Below are 23,978 nucleotides of genomic sequence, written 5' to 3' on the forward strand. Positions count from 1 at the left end.
CGCTTGATTGATTCACGGCCCGGGACACTTGGGTCATGCCATTTTGGTAATGGACGAAAATGGCAGAAGGAAGAACGACCGTTTTTTTTCATATTTCTCTTTCCCCGGGAAACGAAAGAATGCCCGAGCACCTTGTTTCATTTCTTCTCGACATCAATTTCAATCTTTTTAAACGAAATATAATCTGAACGATGAAAAGTTCATTCAAATAATGCTCCGCGCCAGACACTCACGAAAATTAAGAAGAAACACGGAAAATTCGCGAATAAAACGGATTTCTTTGTCCCAGTGAGATAATAAATCTCGTACACGTATTGGTTTTTAAAATCAATATATCCACCAATGTGCACTCGTTTAACAAGGGTGATGGAACGTGCCAAAAATCTCTCAAGAGAGTCTTGGCAACGGAAGAGTCGAAAATGTCACAATTATGAATGAAAAATTCGAATAGTTGCTGATTTTACAGTCGAAACCGATAAAGAACTCCAGATATTCCCCCAATTATTTTACAATAAATTCGCGAAAATGATCGATTGCTGACGTCATTGTATTCTAGAAAGATTGTAAAACGATAAGAATTTATTGAAAAAACTTATATTCGATGATAACACTTCTAATAAGAGTACTAAGAGGAGCGATTCTGTACTCACCTTCCTGCCTCGAAGTACCGAACGCAATTAACCGTCCGCCCAGGATGGAACCGTTCGGAACTTTTGTAAGTCACTGCACGGCCGCTGCTTATGGTGGAAATGTAATAGATATAAGTACAGAGCTCGTGAGCGAACTAAAAACGCGATAGAGAAGTAGAGAGAGGATGTTCCGTCCTTGTCTAATGACGCGCACTTGTACAGGAAATATGTAACAGCGGTATACGAGCAGCGTCAGTGTCCACTAGTGTGCATGCCTGATTAAACAAGGACAGGAAGTATCTATACATGGTGTTCTCTTTCTATTTCCATGTTGCATCCATCTTACTATACAGTACACACACTCAGCTATTCTATCATTATATTTGTGCGTTGCTTATGTGTGAACCAAACATTTCCATGACAACAAATCGTTTGTCTCTTGTTTGATGCTCGGTTTTCAACAGAGTTGAAAGAATTTTTTAAGAGAAACGCAATGGACGGGTTGTTTTTAAAGCAATAAACGGAAATTCTCGTATGCATTGAGAAACGATAGGCGATTTGAAAGTGTCACTATGAACGGTGATTTATCGATGCAAGGTAGTATGAATAAGATATTTTATAATCTGCGAAAAAAGGTAAGGAATATTCTAGATTTTAGATTTTAGAATTTCCACGTCACAGACGAGTGTGTTTTGTTATTTGATTTGTAATATTGCTGCAGTTCTCTTAATAGCTGTTCGTTTCATGCGATACTCGCACATAGTATCTATGACTTTTGCTTCTAACAATTTTTATAATTAGGCTGTATCAAATATTTTTAACGTTCGTGTTTCATGAAAAATCATGTGTAACTCGTTGAATTCGCAAATGTAACAAAAAATTACATGAAAAACCTTATATTATTGTAATGAAAAAATAATTATATTAGGAGGAGAGTCGTATTTCGGAACGTCATCGGAACATATTACACCTTGTATGTGATTATTTGGAACACAATGGGTGAGTATATTATAATTAAAATATATTCCTAGTTCCAATTCTTTTGAATAGTGTCAGTGACCAATCGAAATAGAAATCAGTGGACATCATGGAGAGAGAAGGCGAAACCAAATTTGAAAATTCGACATCGGTAATTCAGTAGTTAAGAATAACTCAATCGATTATGTAGATTAACTAGTTATAAACAAATATATGAAGTATAAATTCAAATTATTCTTATCCATCTAAAAATTGGAAATTAAAAAGCAGAAGACAAGAAATTATCTTCGAGGATTTATATAGTAAATACATTCTTTTGCCTGTCTTACCTAGAGATAAAACAGTTGTTTGATGGTTATCTTATAGTGTTCAGTCATTGCGAAAAATATTTTTAATTAGTTAAAAACTATAATTAATTAAAAACTACATTTTTTTTATGTATATAGACGTTAGCGATGTATTATTCCGGGAAGCTCGTCTATCTCCCGAACATCGGGTTTGCGACAACATCGATTTGGAAATTATCGTTGCAGAGTATGAAAATTATTACAAGATGAAATTTCAAAAATATCCCATATTGTGTAAGAAAATAACTGGAAGGGAAATGACGAGGGAAGTGACAAATGCAAGCAAAACGTAAGAATTTAAATTATTTAACGATATTAAACGGTATTCAACGTATTCAACGTATCGTATTCAACGTATCGTATTACAATATGATCCAGTGTTTGTAGAAGTATTGAGACAAAAGCCAAATCTGTTAGTAAACAAGCGAGAAGTGAGCCTGTGAAAGAGACGAATCTACAGCAGAAGATAACTGATGACAATACGAATCATATTAATCTCGCAATGACAGTGACGTCAATATTCCCCAATGAGAATGATGGACGTTCATCAGAAGAGCTATTTAACGTCCCAATGGAACAATCCATGCAATCGAAGATATTGAAATGCGTTGAAAAGCTTTATTCAGATAATCCGGAATTACGAAAGATTGCTGAGGACATCTCATGCGTAAGTTATTTTCGATTAATATACGTATCGTAAAGCTTTTAAACGATAAAATTCCCGTCGATAAACCGTCCAACGTATATCGACGATGACGTGATTTCAGTAACGCTTCAAATATCAAATTACGTAACACTTACTTAATATAGAGAAGACGCCATTTTATCTTTGTATCGTCACAGGAGATCATAGTAAACAAATTAAATGTACATTGGGATGACGTTATAGGCCTAGAGGAATGTAAAACCGCTGTTAAGGAGGCCGTTGTGTATCCCCTTAAGTATCCTATCTTTTTTGATGGCCCGTTTTCCCCCTGGAAAGGTATTTTGCTGTACGGCCCACCTGGTACAGGTAAGATACTCGTATTCTTTTCATTTCTGTACGTGTTTACAAGAAATATACAAAACAGGGAAAACGAAGTTAGCGAAGGCAGTCGCGACAGAATGCCATTGCACCTTTTTTAACATAACTGCCAGCTCATTGGTCAGCAAATGGAGAGGCGATTCCGAGAAGTATATACGTGTAAGTTGCTTTGTCTATGTAAGTTTCTTTGTTCCTTTGTCTATGAAGGAGAGATTCTAGGTATAAAAAGATTTGATTTTATTTTTCGTCATTTATATATAAATAGAATAGTTGTTTGGAAAACGAAATGATATCGTATTCGTGATGAGGCAATGAATTTAAGGAATTTCGAATATAATATTTAATGAATAATACATTTGTTAAACTGAACAGGTTTTATTTGAACTTGCCTATAGTCATTCGCCTACAATTATTTTTATCGACGAGATTGGCTGGATCGCCACAAATAAAGGAGACTGTATATTGTCTGAACCTGCAAAGAGATTCAGATCAGAACTTCTTTCTAGATTGGATGGATTAGTGTCTAATGAGAATTCTAATGTAGTTCTTCTGGCTACAACTAATTCCCCTTGGTACGTATATCACGTTATTTCAATGTTTTCTAAGTAGAAAATATCGTAATATTTCTCCAAATTCCAAATATGTTATTGTGTTGTTTGAAGTATTCCTTCATTATTATTAGTATAATAGAACGATAATATTTATTGTAAATATGTTATTAGGGGCATTGATGCAGCTTTACTCAGGCGTCTCGAAAAGCAAATATACGTATCATTACCCAATGAAGTTGCTCGACTTGGTATATTCAAATTATACCTTAGCAACCACTTATTAGAAAATACAGATATTGTAAACCACATAGTAAAATGTACTGAAAGATATTCTTGTGCAGATATAAAATTGCTTTGTAAGCAAGCGTGGCTACTAGAAATAAGCCCGATATGGAGGAGACTTGAAAAGAAAGAAACACCTGTTACCACTTTGAAATATGAATTAAAAAGTTATGAAATATTAGCAAAATTGTTAAAAAAAATGTCACCTACAGTTATGCAAATAGATAAATATGATACGTGGAACAAATAAATACGCAATCGTAAGGACAGATATTGAAAAATATAAATAAATGGATTATCGTTCGAGAAATCATTCGTATGTGTGTGCATGTGTGTGCGCGCGCGCGCTATAGGCTAAGTTTAAAATGTTCGGTTGTATTATATCCTTGTATTATATATGTCGGAGATGAAAGGAAAACCGGAGCCTTCCCTTTGCAATTTTGAGGAAGCCTTCTAATGCTTTAGCCTAGATTTTATCATAACTGTAATTAAGCAATTGTCATTTGTAATTGTTTGATATTTGTGAAAGCGAAAGTGGGTTCGAGGTGACAACTGGTCGCCGAACGTAGCCACGGTCACGGAATAAACGTTTTGCCTGACGAAGGTGTGGATCGGTTGTATTGTTCTCCCTAGAAATCACATAGAATTGTACTTTAGAGATGTCGATATAATGGGACACACGTTGTATTAGGAATCAATCTCCAGACAGAAACTGCCTAGTAACGGCGTTTGAATCTTTCTCGATGTTTCCAAAGAGTATACAACAAACTTTTGACAGAAATTGCCTAGCAACAACGATTGGAACCTTCTCGATGTTTCCAGCGAGCATATAACAAACAAATGCAATCGTATAGCGAAAAAGATTTTCATCAGATATTCATTCGTGTGATCACCTTGGAAAGTGATACATCGAGCAATTTACCGAGTGTCTCAGCAATTGTAGTTTGTGTTTAAAATTATTCTACACATAGTAAAGAGTTATCCTGTTGACCGTGGATTCGTTTGAACCCCGGAACATTGTTAATAGCGTTAATTAAATTCATTATTCGTGAAACTTATCAATCGTTAATCTCATTATACGTTAAATTCATTATTCGTAAGACATATTATTCGTTCCTCTTATTGTTCGTTAAACTTATTAATCTTTAATCTAATTATTAGTTAAACTTATCGTTTGTTAATCTTATTATTTATTAAACTCATTATTCATAATATTTTGTAAAACCTTGTTTATTCGCGTAAATATATTCTCTGTTTCGTAAAACAATGGCTAATTCAAACGAAGGATCATTACGCGCCTTAAATCCTAATGATAACCCGACATATATATGTGAGTGTATTTTATCAAAAATATGTTTTTTATGTTTTCTTATCTTAGTAATTATTTTTAAAAAAGTCTTAAAGTCTTATATGAAAATAAAGCTGTTCTTTATTTCAAATAATTGAAGTAAATAAATACAATGAGTTTTATATTTTATTATATCTTATATTATTGTTATATTGTTATTGAAAAAATTGATATAATCAACAGTTCTTCCTGTTCTCTTGATTGTTTCTTGCTTGTTTCAAACCATGGTAATAACCTACAAAAGAAATAACATAGTCCATTGAAAATTTAATATACAATAAAATACTTATATGAAATAATTACCTGTGTAATATACCATGCAACCACTAATATACCATGACATCAACATACTTGAAAGTGCGTCTGTATCATTATCTGGTAATCTAGTACATTTTATTAAAATTTCGTATTTTTTTTCCAAATAAAATGTTAAACTTATTCCAAATTACTTATTAATATTAGAAGTATTCAGCATTCCATTAGAATTTTTAAATTGTACTTACTTGGCCATTAATTGTGGTGGTAAAGGAGGTGCAGGTGGCATTATATCAGTCATCGAATTGAAAGATGGTCCCGGTATGAAGTGATGTTTATACGCATTTGCTTCTTCAGAGTCACAATCCATTTTTTCTACATTATATTTTTTCGAATTTACATTTGTAGAAAAATTAGTCTCACAAGTCTCATCGTTCTCTTCATTGAATTTCTCTTCCAAAGCTTTCTTTTGTTGTCCTATTTGACTTTGCAAACCTTCTGATTCTAAAAGAGAACTCAACTCGACTTTCTGTGTATTACCATAGCCTAAACACAGAGTAAAAGAAATTTTTGTCATTTAATAGAATGACTGAGTGCCATTCGGTTACTGTCCTTACAGGCAATGTATTAGAATTTCCCGTGCATAAATGTATATGTATAAATGTTTGCCTTGATATATGTAGTAATAATCACTCGTCTAATGAGGAGAATTATATTCCAAGCAGCTAATAATGAACAATAAGTAACATGCATGTTTATGGTTCATGACCCTATATCCCACGGGTCTCCCCATAGACATTGACAGGTACTCCTGCCCAGTTAAGGACCTGCTGAATGACACTGTGATAGACTATGCGAAAGCCTTTACTTCATATATATATGTATTTTTAGTACATTTCTTAATTGACATAACCATCATGCTAAAGGTATTACCTACAAATTTTACAACACACGTGCTGTTGAGGTTATTCGGTGTGTAAACAGAGAAAACACGTGGATAAATTGTAAGGTAGAAAATATATTTAAATAGAAGTGTAATAAGTAAAAATACAATTTGAGCTGGTCCAGATCCGCACGCTAGCTGTGTTACCTAATAACTGAAAAACCCCGAAGCCAACGTCGCCTGTCTACTGTTTATGGCCTGACTTCGTCGCAGTCTTTTGTCTACACGCTGTCGATGGCTTCAGTGCTTGAGAAAACTAAAAAAGACCAGATGTAGAGTTTTCTTAGAAGTGAACTTCAACACCCTCCCTAAAACTCTACATCCCTACAAACAATTATCTCAAATTTACAAATTATCTCTTAATATTTTCTAACTCTTGTCGTAAATATCTGAAAATTAATTTGTCAATGCCTTCTCAAGTACATTTGCCAGCCGCCTTTCTCTTTTCCATACAAATTAATTTATTACACAAAAAAAAAAAACTAGAAGACTAAACAGATCATGTAGAGTTTTTCCTCTTTTTGTTTGAGAAGTAATAATCACTTCGACACCCTCCCTAAAAACTCTACATGTTTACAAACAATTACATCTTAATATCTTTTTTACTTTTCAAACCTAACTTTTTCCTTAAATATTCAAATCTCGGTTTTGGCAATGCCTTTGTACATATATCCGCCAATTGCTCTTCGCTTGTTACATACGTTATATCAATTTCGCCTCTATTGTATAAATCTCGCAAAAAATGATATCTTACGTCAATATGCTTACTTCTTTGATGGAATTCTGGATTCTTAATTAATTTCACGGCACTAGTATTGTCTACACATAGCATATACTTAAGGATCTCTAATTTACATTCAAGAAATATTTTCTTTAGCCACATAATTTCTTTCGCTCCTGAGGCTGCACTGACATATTCAGCTTCGGTCGTAGATAAAGCTATACATTGTTGTCGCTTACATTGCCATGTGATGGCCGCATTCGCATACTTACATACAACGCCTGATGTCGACTTTTTTGTTTCTTTGTCGCCTGCATAGTCAGCGTCGCTAAAGGTTTCGAGACTGCCTGCTTTTGTATATAAGAGTCCCATGTCTGCGGTCCCTTTTATGTAGCGCAAAATTCGTTTGACTAATTTCCATTGATACTGGTTTGGATTCTCTAAGTGTCTCGCCGCTATATTTATTGCAAAACTAATATCTGGCCTACTTACGGTTTGTAAAAACATTAAGTTCCCTACGGCTTCTCTGTATGGTGCGTTACAATCATTATCGCCTATGTTACTTTCGTTCCAATTAGTCTCGATAGGTGTAGAAACACTGTTTGCCTCATTCATATTAAATTTTTCCAATATGTTTTCGATATACCTACTCTGATGAATGAATATTGAACCATCTTCTAATCTATTAATTTCAAGTCCAAGAAAACTCTTTACTTCTTTCGAACTCGTAATTTTGAATTCTTTATTTAAATCATCGAAGAATTTATCAATTAAAGATTCGTCTGAAGCTGCTACCAGTCCATCGTCTACGTATATGGTCATCAACATTAATTTGTCGTCTTCTGTATAAATATAAAAACAAGGATCTGCGTTACTCTGATAAAATTTTAAGTTCGAGATAAATTTTGTGAAACGTTCCGTCCAACATCTTGGAGACTGCTTTAAGCCATATAGGCTTTTTAGCAATTTACAAACCCGATTTGTACCATCATCATAACCTTTAGGTTGTTTCATATAAATATCTTCTTTCAGACTTCCATATAAGAATGCGGTTTTAATGTCGAACTGTCCGAGGTGTAAATTATTTTTGGCTGCAATACTGAGCATTAATCTAATTGTGTCAAACCGAGCAACGGGACTATATGTTTCCTTATAATCTATGCCTTCTTTCTGTGAACACCCTCTTATTACAAGTCGCGCTTTGTATCGTTCCGAGTTGTCCGGATTTAGCTTTATCGTTAAAACCCACCTATTGCTAAGTACCTTCTGATCTTTAGGTTTTTCTACAAATATCCACGTCTTATTTTCATGGTGCGATTTCATTTCATCATTCATAGCTGTTTCCCATAACTCTTTCTTTTCGGATCTCATCGCTTCGTTAAAATCCACCGGTAATTTTTCCGCCACGTACGTTACTGGGTAACCATAAAAATCGGTTCGTTTGATCTTATCTCTATCTCTCAATTGTCTCATATTGTCGCTAGTTCCATGAGGTTGTTTTTCATGTTCACTCTCTGCACTTTCATACGTACATGCTCTATCGCTCTGCGCACTCACATCTTCGCGCTCGACAATTTTCGGTAAACTTAATTTTACGAATTTCGCATTTTCTAGTTCAGGCTTAAATATTACGTCACGGCTTAATATTACATTTTTTACTGTTGGCACGTACACTCGATACCCTCGTCCGTCATCTAATAGCCTACCAAATATCCTTTGTTAGCCTTTTTGTCAAGTTTTGTCCTTTTCTCCGCAGGTATGTGAGCAAAGCACTCAGTACCGAAAACCCTAAACTTTTCTAAATTCGGCGGTTTCCCGTACCACAGTTCATATGGTGTTTTCTTATCTTGTCTTGTCGGCCTCGTCTTATTTATGACATGTACTGCTGTGTTCATGGCTTCGGCCCATAAGAACAGCGGTAGATTTGGTTTCGAATATAGCATCGACCGACCTGCCTCTACTATTGTTCTATTTTCCCTTTCTGCGACACCATTCTGTTCAGGAGTGTATGGGACGTTAATCGTGTGTCTAATTCCCTGACTTCTTAAAAATTCTTTGACTTCTTTATTTTGGAATTCTTTCCCTCCATCACTATGAATTTCTTTAATTTTATCCTTAAATTGATTTTCAACTTCTAGGCAAAAGGTTTTTAGTTTTTCAATTACTTCTGACTTACGTCGTAAGAAGTAAATCTTTGTGAATTTTGAAAAATCATCTTTAAATGTCAGAAAATACAGTTTCTTGCCTAATGACTCGACTTTCATAGGTCCACATACATCCGTATAAATAATTTCGCGAGGTTTAGTCGCCCGATTGATTTTCTCGTGAAAACTCGATCTATGCTGTTTCCCGTACGCGCAACCTTCACAGAAAAAGTTATTGTCCTCTACAACTTTCATATTTGAATTCTTTAAGAATTCTTTAACATGTCTGATGTTCTGATGACATAGCCGTTCGTGCCATAACTGCAATGTGTCCGCGTTTGACTCCGCTCTATTGCTAAAATTACAAACTGACGGTATGATAACTCGCATATCTACTTTATACAAATTTCCGATAACAGAACCTCTTGCTATTATTTTCTGATTTTGTAAAAATATGCAATTGGTCCCTTCCTTTGAAATACAAAAATCTATGCCTCTTCTTGCGACAGATCTAATCGAAAACAGATTTCTTTTCATACCTGGTACGTATAGAACATCGTTCATTGTACATGTTACCCATTTGCCGTCCACAAAAGTCTCTACTCTGATTTTTCCTTTGCCGCACGCATCCATGAACGGACCATCGCCGATCTCTATTTTCACCGTGTTATCGAATTCTTCGAAAACGCTGAACCATTCCCGTCGTCCTGTCATGTGATCCGTAGCTCCTGAGTCGATTATCCAAACATCAGCGTTTGCCGTTTGTATCGCTGAGGTACTTCCTAATAGACCAATTCCGCTGTGATCCCGATTTTGGTTTCTAGGTTCCTGGTTGTCTCTATTGTTGCTTCTTTTGTTATTTTTAAAACAGTTTTTGCTAGTGTGGCCTTTCCTTTTGCATATAAAGCATCTAAAGCAATCCTTCTTTAGATGGCCAACTTTTCCACAGTTAAAGCAACTTGGTCCTTGTTTCTCGTATTCACGTTTACTTGACTGCTTCTGCTGTTCCCTTTTATAATTATTACCTTTTGTTACCAGTGCCACCGATGTTTCCTGGTCGTCTTTCTTCCATCTAATTTCTTCCGTCATCAGCCTGGTACTAAGCCTGTCTAAGGTCTTCTTTTCTTCTTCCACGGAATCCCACGCACTGTGAAAATGATCGAATTTGTTTGATAACACCGATAAAATGCGTGTTATCAGCATTTTCTCGCCAATTTCACTCCCAAGGACTTTCATCTTCGCCGCTATGAGTTCCAACTTTGATAGGTTGTAAGAGACATTTTCAGATTCTTCCCATTTAAAATCGAAGAACTGCTTCTGGACCATATTTAAATTCTCATCCGACTTCATGTCATATACTGTATTCAGCTTTTTCCACATTTCATGTGCTGTCGTGCAACATAAAAGAAGATCCAACGGTTTCTTTCCTACTGAGGTCACGATTAATTTTCTCGCTAATCGATCTGCTTTCAAAAATCTTCCACGAGCGATTTCTTTCTCCGCGCTGTTACCTGGATGACACAAATTCTCTTCACACACGTTGATCAGGTCGTCATCTTCCTCCAAAAGTGTACGCATAACAAAACGCCACTGGAGCCAATTTTCTTCGCCGCGTAACATCTCGACCTTCGCACTTGCTGATTCCATTTTAGCACTATCCCTTATTTTACTAAGCACAACACTTTAACAATTTATTCATTTCACGTTGCTACCTTGCAATTTACAGCCCTGGGCCCATAACCTGTTGAGGTTATTCGGTGTGTAAACAGAGAAAACACGTGGATAAATTGTAAGGTAGAAAATATATTTAAATAGAAGTGTAATAAGTAAAAATACAATTTGAGCTGGTCCAGATCCGCACGCTAGCTGTGTTACCTAATAACTGAAAAACCCCGAAGCCAACGTCGCCTGTCTACTGTTTATGGCCTGACTTCGTCGCAGTCTTTTGTCTACACGCTGTCGATGGCTTCAGTGCTTGAGAAAACTAAAAAAGACCAGATGTAGAGTTTTCTTAGAAGTGGTAACCACTTCAACACGTGCCATTGTTTTCGTAAATTTTTGATATTATAGCTTCATAAGTTTCTCCATCCTCTGAGTATATTGCACGATAAGGTGCTCCTATGATCCATTTCTATAGAGAGAAGATGTGTATACAAATAAATATAAGTAAATAGCAAAATAAAATAATTTGCTTCTTAATCAATATATTTAATAATATTCTGTATCAAATTTGTAATATTCTATCAAAATCACAACCTTGTGTAATTTACTTGCGTGTTTAGGCTGCTTAAGATTTTGTAGGTTTTCTTTCGGTTGAGAATTTCCAACATCCATTCCCATTCGCTTGATAACTTCTTCTTTTGCTAAATATATTGCTTTATCATATGCTTCTATTAATGCACTATCATCCCAAACATTATCATTGGCTGAGTCTGTATCCTTTTGAGATAGCAAATTATACGTTATTAATATTGATACAAGTATTTTATTATCAAACTATTGCAAATTATCATATATGTCATTTTTCAAAAATTGACTAAAAGGTAGTGGATACTGTTAATTACTATTATGCTAAGATCTTGTACTAAAATAATGTTAAAACCATTACGTTTCCATTACCATACATACGTTTCCATTTCCTCGTATAAAAAGAACATTCATATCATCTGCCATTTTAAAATAACATCATTTAAATATTGAATTTGCTTCTGAAATATTAATTTGTCTCATTTCTTTAACTCTAACACATTGTAAACAATGATGACATTATACCAACTATAATACTAAAAATCTATTCCCCATACATTCTAAAGATTATTTTTTGAAGCAAGGTTAACATTGAATGTTCCCAAACTTCAATAACTGTACTTTACTTTCTTTACAATATCTAACAATATATTAGAATACTATAAAAAAATATTGTATGCACAAGAAACTGTTTATAGCGAAATAGCAAAAGAATTAATCACATATTATAACTAAAACGAGATTGTTAAGTAGATTATATTATACTGCATATGCGTTAGTGTTTCAGCTGGTAAATATAGTTTTTATATCTGAAGATAAATAAGATTTAATTCTATAAAATTGCATAATGAATTATACATCTATCTATTACTATTCGTATTTCCCCTTAGTTGTATGTTGTCAATAGCATCAATCACGAACATATAAATAAATATAGAAGAAACCGTTCGGAAATGGAAAGGGAAAAATGAACATGGAAGACAAGAAAGTTTTCTTCAGGTTTAGCGTATGCGTGATACGCTTTGAATGTCTCAGATAAAGATAAAGATACTCTGCTCATTTCTATTTGTTCCGCAGAACGAGAAATTTGTTGTCTTTCATATTGGTTTTTACGATTCAATTTTTGGGCAGTTTTCCCTAGCGAGTGTCGGTCCCTGTTTGATATAACCAGACCGTAATTTATACAGATATGTATTATAGATATATATTTGTAAAACTGAAATCAGATGAAATAAATGTTGCCTGAGGTTTTAAACGTTTAATAAAAACAATATTTCATTTGGAAAAAATGTAAGATATGTAAAATTACACATTGATCATTTTGCTGGTCTTGTATCATAAAACGTGTGGCCCGAAGAGCACGTGTCCGGTAGAGATACGTCACTTGTGTTAGGAATCGTTTTATAACCTATCACAGTAAAGGAACGTCCCAGTATAGCAGCCGAAGAATGCCGTGGAAGTTTTTGTACAAAGTACAATTGATCTACAATTGATATTTTCCGCAATACTTATCTGGTGTTCGGTCAGGGTGTCCCATACTCATGATATTTATGACAGTGGAATGGCGTTAGTAAATCAATTACAAAAATTTTCGAGATCAATTCTCGGTATTGCATCAAATTATTCAAAATATACAAGCAACACAACGTTGCCCTTTTTGCAGGCAACAAGAGGAATATCGACCACGCAACCACTTTCAGAAAAACAAGAGTAAGTGATACAAATTTTCTTGTGCTTTCCTTCTTTTTTTAATAGAATTTCAGTACTTGCCTTCCAATATAAAATTGGTGTCAAAATAATAATGCTAATAATAATGTCTAAGAAATTTTTCTCTTTGTAGGAGTATAACATCTAGAAAAATAACATAGTATTAATAGAATAGTATTAATAAGAACAACATTGACAGTGAACAACTAAAAATATAACACTGTTATAAATATATGATATACGAATTTTATTTATGTATTATTAAGACAAGTATATCTTATTTTTAAATTATTTCTATTATCATAAGTGATACATATAATTAAGGTATAATTAAGAGAAGATTAATTGAAGAAACACAAAAAATAAAGAAAATAATTATATTGAGATAATTTTTATCTTTCATAAATATTATTTTCAGAGTAAATATAACGTTTGTTAAAGCAAGTGGAGAGAGAATCAAAGCAAAAGGGAAAGTTGGAGATACTATATTAGACATAGTAGTAAATAATGAAATTGATTTAGATGGATATGGTATGTTTTAAAGAAGCATAATTTACTTAATTTAAAATAAATAATTTTGAGGTAGAAAATATTTGAAAATTTTCATTTTTATCAAGTTTAATATTCTTATTATTTTTAACTTTTGATACTTTATTATATAAGTATGTTGTAATCTTAAAATATAATTGATATAGGTGCTTGTGAAGGAACATTAACTTGTAGTACGTGCCATTTAATATTTTCGAAAGAAGTTTATGATGCACTTCCTGACAAACCAACAGATGAAGAATTAGACATGTTGGATTTAGCATATGAATTAACAGATACGTTAGTTCATAATAATCAGTATCAAATCATTCACATTATTAATTCTATTACCTTTTAATATTTTATAAAGTGAATTTTTCTATTTAAATTTATGTAAAAACAGGTTAGTATTGGGTATTTCGAAATCTGCATCTCAATGTAGAATTTCAAATCGCTATCTCTGAATACTACGAAACTGAAATTATAATAAATTTTCATAGTTTTTTATTTATGACCCTATAATCATTACAAATCTATGTTGGAATTAGCATATTTACAATGTTGATTTTCAAATGGATAAATAGAAATCTTATTGTGTATTAGTATTAATTTGTATAGCAATAAATATATTTATTGACATATTCAGTTATATAATATTTAATTTCAGGTCACGGCTAAGCTGTCAAATAGTAATGTCTAAGGAACTAGATGGAATTGAGGTAAGAGTTCCATCAACAATTAATGATGCAAGAGCATAACTGAAATTATCTATAGGTTTTTGAAAATTTGTATACAATGTTATACATCTCTTGTTAAAAAACCCTTGTTATAATTATTAAAATATTGGTATTAAAAAAATATAATAAAGAATCTTGTGTTTAAATGTGAAGCTTATATATATACATATGTTATAGTATAATTGCAATTTTGATATTTGTACATTGCCATTGTAAAAAGCCTATCCAATTATGAAGAAAATATATCTTTTATTTTTAATATACAGGGTGTCAATTTTAAAACGTTCATCTAAATTATTTTCGTTACTATTAAAGATAAGAAGAAATTACTAAGGAAGACTTAAATGGTTTTAAGATGTGTACTTGGTTATGATAAAAAAGACTCTTGTGGAATAAATTTTGCAACTTCTGAAAGATTAGATAAAAGCTTAGAACCTAAAAAATAATTTGAAATTAATTTCGTTTAGATATACTGTTTGATTTCTTAGCTATGGGCAAGTTTAAAAGATCATCAAACTCATGGTCAACAAAACAACAGAAATGTACATGCAATGCTTTTTCGTTTCACAACAAGTTATCTGACACTATCATCATTTTCGTGGCACATGCAACATTATCGATTCAGTATAGTAATGTTTTGGATTAAAACAAATGTCTCGACATTGGAGCAAAATATTTCAACCTTTAAGGACTAAAATTAAAACTTATGAGTTTGTTTATAATTTTAATGGATTTTATTAATATTGTGTTTACTGGTTTATTAATTACAAGAAAGTTTGTAAAAGACTGAAGTTTTACGTAAAAAGTACAAATATTCTTTTAACAAAATTAGTCAAATCACATCATTATTTATACATATTGTATATAAATAAAATATGCGGATATATTACTTTACCCTAGAACTAAAATTCAATAATATTGAAGAATCTTATTTATTCAGATTTTGTACATTATCGCTTCTAACCTCGGATAATAGAACAACAAATTAAATATTTTTAAACAAAAAAACTTTGTTCCTTTGTTTGATTTCCCTTGCTCGCGTTTCTTAACTACTTAGATATAAAATACTTGCGTTTTCGAAAATTCATACTTCACAAGCTACTAAACGCTTTATCTGTTCAGAATAATTTATTGTTTTCTTAACTAGGTACATACCAAATACATCTATTAAGTTGGTATTTCTCATAATTACCAGTACATAAAGCTAAAACACTTTTGTACTATGCATGTTATACATGGATCTAACAAATAATTTAACTTGTGTATTGTCGTTTGTATATTTTGTTACGTGTAAAATATTCTATTTCTACACTACTTACAAGTTCGATAAAGTGTACATTACACATCGTGAAATTTACATATTTTCACTTGGTTACCCTGCCCAATTCGAATATAATTCAGAACGTATGTGCTATATTTATATATTCTGCATTTGTTTTGTATATTATGTACACTGATCTGATCTTTGTAAACGCGAGTTTTACGATATTAATGAGAAATTTGCCAATTTAATGGAAGTTGTTAATTTTTTCTGGCACGTTTCACGTTAGCAGACATGTTTCTTAAGTTACAGTCGAAAAGTGTTTTTATGTAAAAGAATAGGAATGATCAAGTTATTTTAAGATGACAAGATATTTCACGTCTTCTATTTAAATATAGCGTTAAATTTTAATTCCGTCAATTCGTATATACTCATACATCGAATTTCCTTTTCTCATGTCATTTCTTTTCTTTCATTTCACATTTAATTACAAAGATAAAGTGTAAGTACGTTCCTCATAAAATTAATATCAAATGTCGCAAAATATACAAAAGTAAACTAAGAAGAGGGGACATATTATTACACAAACTGTCGTTCATATTGCATATGTACATATGCAGTATAAAAACAATACTTTTTAGTTTTTAATCTCTTGTTTAAATAATCCTAATATCTAAATTTGTATCGGTCATTGATTCGATATAACTGCGTTTATTGGAAGTAATTAAGCTATAGCCTGCGCACAAGAGAAGAAGGAACAAACACGTATAGTATACACGCTTAAATAACAAAATTAAGTCAGTTTACGTTCAATGTGAACTTGATCAAAGTTCCAGTCTCGAATTATAGAGTTTCTTACTATCAGTTTACAAAATTCGATATTACGATTATGTACCGTATTTGAAAAACATAAAATGCTTTGTTTAATTTTAAATAAAACTAATATTTACCAAAGCGAATACGAAAAAAATGTTATCATCAAACTCAATTTTCAATTATCAAACTTAATCCAGCACAAATACAAATGTTATTCGTGCTTTTTTACTTTTACTACTTTTCAACTCTCTATAGTTCGAGATTTGAGTTCCGCTAACTTTCTTTCTACTGCGCATGCGCAACAGGAAAACTTGAATTACACGTAATAGTAAAAAATTCGAAAATCTTATCCTTTCGTGGCAGCGAAAGTAACCTAGGACTAGAGGTTCCATAACATTAATAATAATAAGGCAATAATATTAATATTAATAATAATGTAATCGAGTACTACTAACAATATTAATAATAATAATAATAGTATGGTAATGGCAAGATACACGCGGGTATAAATTAATCATTCCTTTCGTAATATCTACGACGTCTTCGGGATATTCTTTAGAAATTACTTTATTTCTGGTCAATATTCATTAACGAGCAACTTTTCTCTCTGTTTCTTATCACGATTTTTTTCACTTCATCACAATTGTACCGTTAGAAATTATTCAAAACATTGTTAAAATGTCCATGAAATATATGCAATTGCCGTATTGAATAAGCGAGTAATGAAGTTGCTGTTTCACTGAATAAAAGTGAAATCTCCAATGCGTGTGCTCAAGTAAAGATTGGTACATCAATGCCTATTATTCTTAATCAATATTCATCATTTAACAATTAGGACCGAATTTTTACAAACCAACTCTAAACCACGACCCAATTTACAAATAAAAAGATCGATGTGTAAATTAACTATCAACTATTAATCTCCAATCCTATGTGAAGATATAATGTTCGGACCAAATTTCTAAACTAACGTGGACAATTCATGCGGACTATTGGTGGTTGCTGCGCTACTTAGATCCAATGTGGCAGCCGGAAGACCAGGACTGACGCTGCCGGTTGCTTCCCGTGGCAAATGCTGCGATCTATTTAGCTTATTTCCAGGACTCGGTGGCGATCTATCTGCTGGTGTATCCGGTGGCGTAACCACGTTTCTGTGTCCGCTCACGTTCAGATGATTGTGCGTCGCCGCGATCGGAGCTGGCGATGAGAGCAACAAGAGCGGTGGAGACATTGACACGTGTCGATGATGATGATGGTGATGATAGTGTTGGTACTGTGCAGCTCGGCCGTGCGTTGCGTGGCTGGTATTTAGTTGGTTCGTCACGGGCCCGACTTTCGTTGGGCAGCCAGCATGGTGGATGGTTAACGGGCCACGTAGTTGTTGTTGCTGTTGTAGCTGGTGCTGGTTCTGGTGCTGTTGCAGCTGCTGCTGACGCTGCAGCTGTACCGCCGCTTCGCACTGTTCGCGCGCTAACGCCTTCACGGCATTCGTCTTCTCCTACGAAATAAGAATGATAGGTTAGGTTGTAGTCAGGGGCCATAACAAATTAAAAAAGTTATAATATAAGAATTTACATTTTAGTTGAAATGATTCTAGTTACGAATAAGTATTAAAGATGATTCAAATCTTTTTCGTTACCGATAACCATGGTGAAAACTCTTTTGGATTACTTTCAGCCATTGTCAATCTTATTGTCAATACTACATGCTTGAAGTAGAAGGAGGGGTACAGAGAAAAAGACTTTTTCTCAGCAAATATAATCGTTACTCAATTATTTTGTTCAACAGTTTTACAAATCTCCCAAAAATAAACGAGAATACGAAAATACACTGAATATCGTGTGTATGGTTATTTATAAAATCCCCTTGAAATAGTTGCGATCGCGGATCACATAAACAAACGAACCTGTCATTCTACAGAGTATCTTTTTCGGTGAAATTATGCAAACGTAAATGTAACTTCGGTAGAACTCCTCGAGAACTTGTAAGCTTATATCACTCTGACCCAACCAGTCCACTCTAAAGTGTATAATTTATAAAAGGGGATTATATTAATACGCGGAGGATGTGGTAGGTGGTAAGTTTTGCATATGAATGTTCGTTGATACAACGAATGGTTAAATGGAGGTTTTCATGAATGTGATAAGGACTAGATCGAATGTTTTAACACTTATAACTAGAATGCGTATTTTTATACAAGTTTGTAGTTTTACGAACATAATCAAGGAAATAAAATTTTAATCGAGATTTGTTTTCTTATATACGTATATTTTAGCGCATTTTATGCATTTTGCGCCATTTGCGTACTTTTCAATTTCGCACGAATAAAATAAAGATCAGCAATATAATTATAACGCTTCTTAAAAATGTGAAAAATCCTGGTTTCCTAAAAGCTTGCAATTGATTTCAGAAAAATTTTTATGAACTCTACCAGATAAATTATGGTAACTCTGAAAACAAAATTTCACGATAAAATGATTTCCGAGTAAAATACACATAAAAGATGATTTAGACGTGTTTTAACGTGTTCGTTTTCTTTTTTAATAGCGATATGTTCTTACCCTCTGCCACACGAAGACGTTATGGACCATTGCGCATCCACAAAACACGATGCCAAGGCCTATGAAAACGGACGTAACGATTGCCGGTGTGACACCAATTACCTCTCAGAGAAAAGACATCGACTCCCGACTGTCGGACGCCAACGCCGCGACGCATCTTAGTCCCCATCAGAGATAAGGCCCCAACCCCGACTTTCGGACTCCTTGGAATCCACACCAAACCCCCCAACATCCCCAAGCCAGGGTGTATATAAGCCGAGACTTCACCCAGCCCGGGGAGTTCTCGTTCTAGTTGCTGTTCTTGTACAACACCCCTTTCTCTGTTCAACGTTATTCTACTGTAAGTGCCAAAGTCATAATAAAGTTCGATAAAAGAGAATTAATAGTTGGGCTACGACTCAGCTTTCTTTTCTCTCGCAACCCAAGTATCCATTTTACGTGACACCGGCGTCGAATAAAACTGGATGAATGTATACAATATCATACCTGAAAGCATTGTTAGAGGATCATTATAACACGTATGCCATAACAAGCGGGACAAAGAATCAGCGCAAATACATATTCTCAATACATATAATTCTCGAAGCGTAAACTATATACATATGCTTTTCATTGAAATTTTCAATACTAGTCGCAAATTATTTTTCAATTAATTTATTATTTAAGTCTTTATATATCAATTCTCGACGAATAAATTACTTAAATTATAGAGAATCTATCTTCAGACAATAGAGAATTCAATATTTTTGGTCGTTAAGTAATTTACAAATTTCTAAAACGATTACGTTCGAAGTTTTGGACAGTATTTGAAGTTTCTAACATGGCATTAAAAAAAAATAAATAAATTTTATGATATAATTAAAAAAACATTGTAGTCTATCATAATTTCTATTCCGTCAAATTTATTAAAACACAGTTTTCTTCTGAACAGAGCCAAAATGTCCGTCTTGAATCGAGTTCAACAGCTTAACGATCGATCGAGCGAATGATAGCTGTGTAAACTAGCATGACACAACGTAAACTTTAGATTAGATCTCGATCCATCCACCAGCCGTATTCATGCATGACATGAATATTCTGTTTCAGCTCTTTATAAATTAATCTGTTAAAACTTCCCTAAAAGACGATCATTTTTATTTTTCTAAGAAAAATAATGACTATTCGGCGTTAAAATTAACTTTATTTCCATTGGATTTCTAAACTGATTTCATACACTCAGAGATAGTTCACAGTATCTTTTAGATTCATGCCTGAATTCAAGAAAAATTAAAAGTATAACTTATGTACTAGTATCTTTCAAAAGGTTAAAGTTGACAGAATTGAAGGAATTGGTTCTTACCAGTTAGAAAGACGGGAATGCTAATGAAAAACCCTCCGACAGCACATATCCGGCTGATGGATGATTTTTGCAGGTACTTGTTACTCCTGAAACAGACAAAACTTGAAGTGAAAGTCAGTTTCACGATTCTATGATAATTGAGCGAAATATAAAGGAACCAGTTTTTTGTTTAACAGCCAAGAATCTTTCAAAAATTCTACTGTAATTGATACTTCAAATATATTTAGTCAGACAAGGGATAATCATAATCGCAACGTTAATCTTAACTTTAATTCAAGGATCAAACAGTATCATTATACATATAAAAGTAAACATAAAGTCTATCCACATTATTGTTATTATTATTATTATATGTTATTCTATAATTGATTTTTATTTCTTTATTATCAATATTATTCTATTTTCTATAATGATTCAATTATATATCTTATTTTTTGTCAATCATATTTCACTGAAAAGATCACTTTGAAAATAATCTAATGGTAAAAAATGAAAAATAATCTTTTTCTACCTTGTCTTCATTTTTTACAAACTCTGTCCACCGCCGTAAACCTATTAAATGCATGAAACGACAAAGCAAAGCTGCTTCACATAATTCCCCGCTCACGCAGTGTCAATCAGCTCACGACCGCAAACGATACTGCCAATTTCCAGCGACCACGAACGATTTCACCGTAATTGCCGGTGTGAAATTTACCAATACGTGCTCGAATTGGTCAATAATGGATAGAGCGCTCTTGCACACACTAATCTACCAACAAATAATATTGACTCAATTGAACAACAGCGCCTAGATTAACGGACAAACCGCATGTTCCAAACAGATTTACAATCACGGCAGAAAATACATGCCGTTATAGATGTTTCCTGGTCAAGACTAATTTCCACGCGTTAAGAACATTGTAACCGGAATCTAGGAAGAACTAGCACTTCCTGGAATAATACTATTGTGTCCTCGATTAATCTTTTCCCACTCATTTTCATCTCTAATTTCTCATGAGGCTAAGATTCCTGCATCTTTTATCATAATAATTTATTAATACTATTAATAAATTGAGACAATTTTACACGTCGTATTTTGCGTTATAAGATGACTTGTAATTTGTAAAATTTACCTGTAAAATTCCTTTGTTTGTTTTACCAAAGCAATAGTTGGCATTTCTATACGACAATAAGAATTTGTTAATACTAATAATTTGTAAGGTTATCAGGTTATCATTCTTCTAATGGATAGTATATTATTGAAACTTTTTTAATATTGAAACGCGATATTTTTTTGGAGAAGAAGTGCATAGTAGTAAAGAGTTGAATTCTACGGACGTAAAAAGTGGACATAACATTTTCTGTACATGGAGTCGCCTGGCCTAAACATTTTATGATTTCCGGGCAAAATACAGACGAATCCAGCGCTGATTTTAAAGCAGCTTCATCCAAATAAGCCACAATAAGAAATTCCCACGAAACAGTTGCGTTCATCCCCTTTCGAGGTCGCCGACCTCTTTGAATGCGTTTCAAGAGCGTCGTACCAATGAAACTTCGAGTTCTAAACTAATTTCTCAGCCTTTTGCGTTAAATTTAACCTTCCGCGTTAGTGTATTTCGGACGAGTTCCTATTTTACGCTTTCGTCGACTTCACCAACGTAACATGCAGCATCCGCAAGTAAAACTGTCTCTTAAATTTGATGTGACACCAATACACGACGAGAAGAATCACAATGCCATTTTTATTCCACTTCGTTAATTTTTCGTCGTAAGGTTTAGCTGTAAATAGGATTAAAAAAATTTAGATTAACGAGGAATTTAAAATTGATCTGTTAAATCAACAATTTCCATTAGTTGTCAATAGATTTTATAAGCTTCAGATTACTGAGAAATTATACACATTGCAAAATATTTACCATTGGTTACCCACGCTACACGTAAATTTGATCAATCTACCAATGCACTAACACTGCAATAAATTTCTATTGCAACATTCCACGCTCCTTTGCCGCACCTTAAACTCCTCGCTAGATTTATTCCACCTTAAAGTGTCACATAACTCCTACGACACCGATATCAAATCTTAAACTCCATCAAATTCCAGAGAAACTTGATTTCGTCGAAAGTAAGAGATTAAACTTAAAAAGCAATTTATTTCATCTTTAAACTATCCCAAACTTCCTAAATATAATTTATATATGTCGGACATAAGAGGACACCGGTGCCTTCCCTCTGAAACCTCGGGAAAATCCATAAAAACATTGTAATTAAAATCTACAGTTGTAACTAAACGATTTGCCGTCATTCTAACCAATTGTATTTGTTTGAGACTTGTGACAATGAGCTTGGGCTCAAGGCGACAATTATACTATAGCTCTCCTTAAAAGAAAGATTTGTAGCGGCACGTGGCAGTAAACATTCCAACGGTTTCTGTCCCGTAGCTTGCCACACGCAGATCCTATTCTTCGAGTAAGATGATTGCCAGATGTCGACGCGTCTCCGCAGTACATGTTCGGCTAGCCCGAGGGCCCGTTATAAATCTTAAGGTTTAGTTAACTAAAGTCCTTCAAACAGACAAACAGTCTCTGTCCCAACTACGGGAAGATAGGGGAGACATATTTTTCAACGAGCGGCGTCTCCCACTAGCAACTTTCCCTCGAGGGCGGCTAGCAACTTTCCCTCGAGGGCGGCTAGCATCTTTTTCTAACCACCGATATGGAGATTGACCAATTAGCAGCAACGCCAATTTCCCTTACTTTCTGAACGAAGGCTTTTCTCGACGAATCCGATGATCTCGTATCCTTAGACACACCCCATTATAGTTTTCCTCTGTGGCACCATCGGGACGGGAAAGGCATTCTCGCTCGCGATCTCATCGATAAAAGAGTAACGTCTTCGCGATCAGTGGTTATTTCACGTTTTAACCAGACTTAGACTTTGTGAGTACGTTCTGTTGTCATCCCGTTGGCCGCGGATTCGTTATTGAGCCCGAGAGCATCGTCACTCGTGTCGCGAGTGCCGAACCGCCGTGATCAATTGTCGAGACTGTACTAATTCTATCATTGCAATAAACTACACCTGTGTGTACCGTATCAATGGCTAATCCTCGAGAAGATTCCTTTGACGCTCACAACCCCACTCCCAGTGCCAATCCGACATCAGAAGTGGGATCAGAACGGCTTCGAGCGCTGGAAGGGCAGGTCGCTGTCATGAACAACCTAATTCATACGCTAATGCAAAGGCCAAATACGGGAGCCACCAAATTACCACATTTTAACCCAGAAGTCGCAGGCGCCGACCCAGCCGCGTGGTGCGCGGCTGTTAGTAGGGCCATGAAGAACAACCTCCTACGAGATGACGCGCTATACTCTGCCTTAAGTGACTCTCTACAGGGTTCTGCAGCACATTGGCTGGCACGAATGACGGGAGACGGAGAGGTTACTTGGTCTACCGTTAAGGAACGATTCCTTATACATTTCGGTGGCCGAGAGACGACGTCCTCATCGTTAATCAAGGTATCCAGGGAACCGCGGGGAGTGGGCGAATCCACGGGGGCGTTTGCCGGCCGTGTCCGTTCC

General features: G+C 34.2%; 4 protein-coding genes and 2 long non-coding RNA genes across 16 annotated transcripts; 2 read left to right on the forward strand and 4 right to left on the reverse strand.

The window, feature by feature from the left end:
- Positions 1-109: 109 nt before the first annotated feature.
- Positions 110-2,896, reverse strand: LOC126877993 (uncharacterized). The gene is made up of 2 exons (XR_007695509.1): positions 2,756-2,896; positions 110-737 (listed from the first exon to the last, which is right to left on the reverse strand). It is a non-coding gene; the product is annotated as an uncharacterized LOC126877993 (long non-coding RNA).
- LOC126877989 (katanin p60 ATPase-containing subunit A-like 2) lies at positions 731-5,288 on the forward strand. Of its 8 annotated transcripts, XM_050640377.1 has the most exons (8): positions 731-1,628; positions 1,702-1,909; positions 2,054-2,243; positions 2,333-2,621; positions 2,765-2,966; positions 3,025-3,155; positions 3,351-3,550; positions 3,701-5,288. In XM_050640377.1, the coding sequence occupies exons 3-8, from the start codon at positions 2,161-2,163 to the stop codon at positions 4,059-4,061; spliced, it is 1,266 nt and encodes a 421-aa protein (XP_050496334.1). In that variant the 5' UTR covers positions 731-1,628; positions 1,702-1,909; positions 2,054-2,160; the 3' UTR covers positions 4,062-5,288. The 8 variants fall into 8 exon arrangements, with proteins under 8 accessions (XP_050496334.1, XP_050496326.1, XP_050496330.1 ...); XM_050640369.1 differs by lacking the exon at positions 1,702-1,909; XM_050640373.1 differs by lacking the exon at positions 1,702-1,909 and having other exon boundaries at positions 3,025-3,137.
- Positions 5,216-6,678, reverse strand: LOC126877990 (survival motor neuron protein-like). Of its 4 annotated transcripts, none has more exons than XM_050640382.1 (4): positions 6,348-6,668; positions 5,663-5,918; positions 5,463-5,542; positions 5,216-5,394 (listed from the first exon to the last, which is right to left on the reverse strand). In XM_050640382.1, exons 2-4 carry the CDS (start codon positions 5,782-5,784, stop codon positions 5,336-5,338), a joined length of 261 nt encoding a protein of 86 aa, XP_050496339.1. In that variant the 5' UTR covers positions 5,785-5,918; positions 6,348-6,668; the 3' UTR covers positions 5,216-5,335. The 4 variants fall into 4 exon arrangements, with proteins under 4 accessions (XP_050496339.1, XP_050496338.1, XP_050496337.1 ...); XM_050640381.1 differs by having other exon boundaries at positions 5,663-5,960; XM_050640380.1 differs by having other exon boundaries at positions 5,663-5,960; positions 6,032-6,668.
- A 6,186-nt stretch (positions 6,679-12,864) lies between these two features.
- On the forward strand, positions 12,865-14,704 carry LOC126877992 (adrenodoxin-like protein 2, mitochondrial). Its single transcript, XM_050640383.1, has 4 exons — positions 12,865-13,179; positions 13,595-13,707; positions 13,872-14,107; positions 14,372-14,704. The coding sequence occupies exons 1-3, from the start codon at positions 13,031-13,033 to the stop codon at positions 14,060-14,062; spliced, it is 453 nt and encodes a 150-aa protein (XP_050496340.1). The 5' UTR covers positions 12,865-13,030; the 3' UTR covers positions 14,063-14,107; positions 14,372-14,704.
- A 2,775-nt stretch (positions 14,705-17,479) lies between these two features.
- Positions 17,480-18,726, reverse strand: LOC126877988 (protein odd-skipped-like). Its single transcript, XM_050640368.1, has 2 exons — positions 18,158-18,726; positions 17,480-18,016 (listed from the first exon to the last, which is right to left on the reverse strand). Exons 1-2 carry the CDS (start codon positions 18,197-18,199, stop codon positions 17,480-17,482), a joined length of 579 nt encoding a protein of 192 aa, XP_050496325.1. The 5' UTR covers positions 18,200-18,726.
- An 811-nt stretch (positions 18,727-19,537) lies between these two features.
- LOC126877994 (uncharacterized) lies at positions 19,538-21,622 on the reverse strand. The gene is made up of 3 exons (XR_007695510.1): positions 20,930-21,622; positions 20,419-20,504; positions 19,538-19,565 (listed from the first exon to the last, which is right to left on the reverse strand). It is a non-coding gene; the product is annotated as an uncharacterized LOC126877994 (long non-coding RNA).
- Positions 21,623-23,978: the final 2,356 nt, after the last annotated feature.

Source organism: Bombus huntii, unplaced genomic scaffold (genome assembly GCF_024542735.1).
Source record: "Bombus huntii isolate Logan2020A unplaced genomic scaffold, iyBomHunt1.1 ctg00000320.1, whole genome shotgun sequence".
Lineage (NCBI taxonomy): Eukaryota > Metazoa > Arthropoda > Insecta > Hymenoptera > Apidae > Bombus > Bombus huntii.

Excerpts from the sequence above, each read along its gene's own strand:
- LOC126877992 (XM_050640383.1), top strand. The coding sequence starts at position 13,031 with ATGGCGTTAGTAAATCAATTACAAAAATTTTCGAGATCAATTCTCGGT. Across the intron at positions 13,180-13,594 it reads CCACTTTCAGAAAAACAAGA|AGTAAATATAACGTTTGTTA; the intron begins GTAAGTGATACA and ends TATTATTTTCAG. Across the intron at positions 13,708-13,871 it reads AATTGATTTAGATGGATATG|GTGCTTGTGAAGGAACATTA; the intron begins GTATGTTTTAAA and ends TAATTGATATAG.
- LOC126877989 (XM_050640369.1), top strand. Across the intron at positions 2,622-2,764 it reads TTGCTGAGGACATCTCATGC|AGAAGACGCCATTTTATCTT; the intron begins GTAAGTTATTTT and ends TACTTAATATAG. Across the intron at positions 3,551-3,700 it reads GCTACAACTAATTCCCCTTG|GGGCATTGATGCAGCTTTAC; the intron begins GTACGTATATCA and ends ATATGTTATTAG.
- LOC126877990 (XM_050640379.1), bottom strand. The coding sequence starts at position 5,991 with ATGACAAAAATTTCTTTTACTCTGTGTTTAGGCTATGGTAATACACAG. Across the intron at positions 5,543-5,662 it reads CCACCACAATTAATGGCCAA|ATTACCAGATAATGATACAG; the intron begins GTAAGTACAATT and ends AAAATGTACTAG. Across the intron at positions 5,395-5,462 it reads TTGCATGGTATATTACACAG|GTTATTACCATGGTTTGAAA; the intron begins GTAATTATTTCA and ends TTTCTTTTGTAG.
- LOC126877988 (XM_050640368.1), bottom strand. The coding sequence starts at position 18,199 with ATGGCTGAAAGTAATCCAAAAGAGTTTTCACCATGGTTATCG. Across the intron at positions 18,017-18,157 it reads AGTTTTCACCATGGTTATCG|GAGAAGACGAATGCCGTGAA; the intron begins GTAACGAAAAAG and ends CTTATTTCGTAG.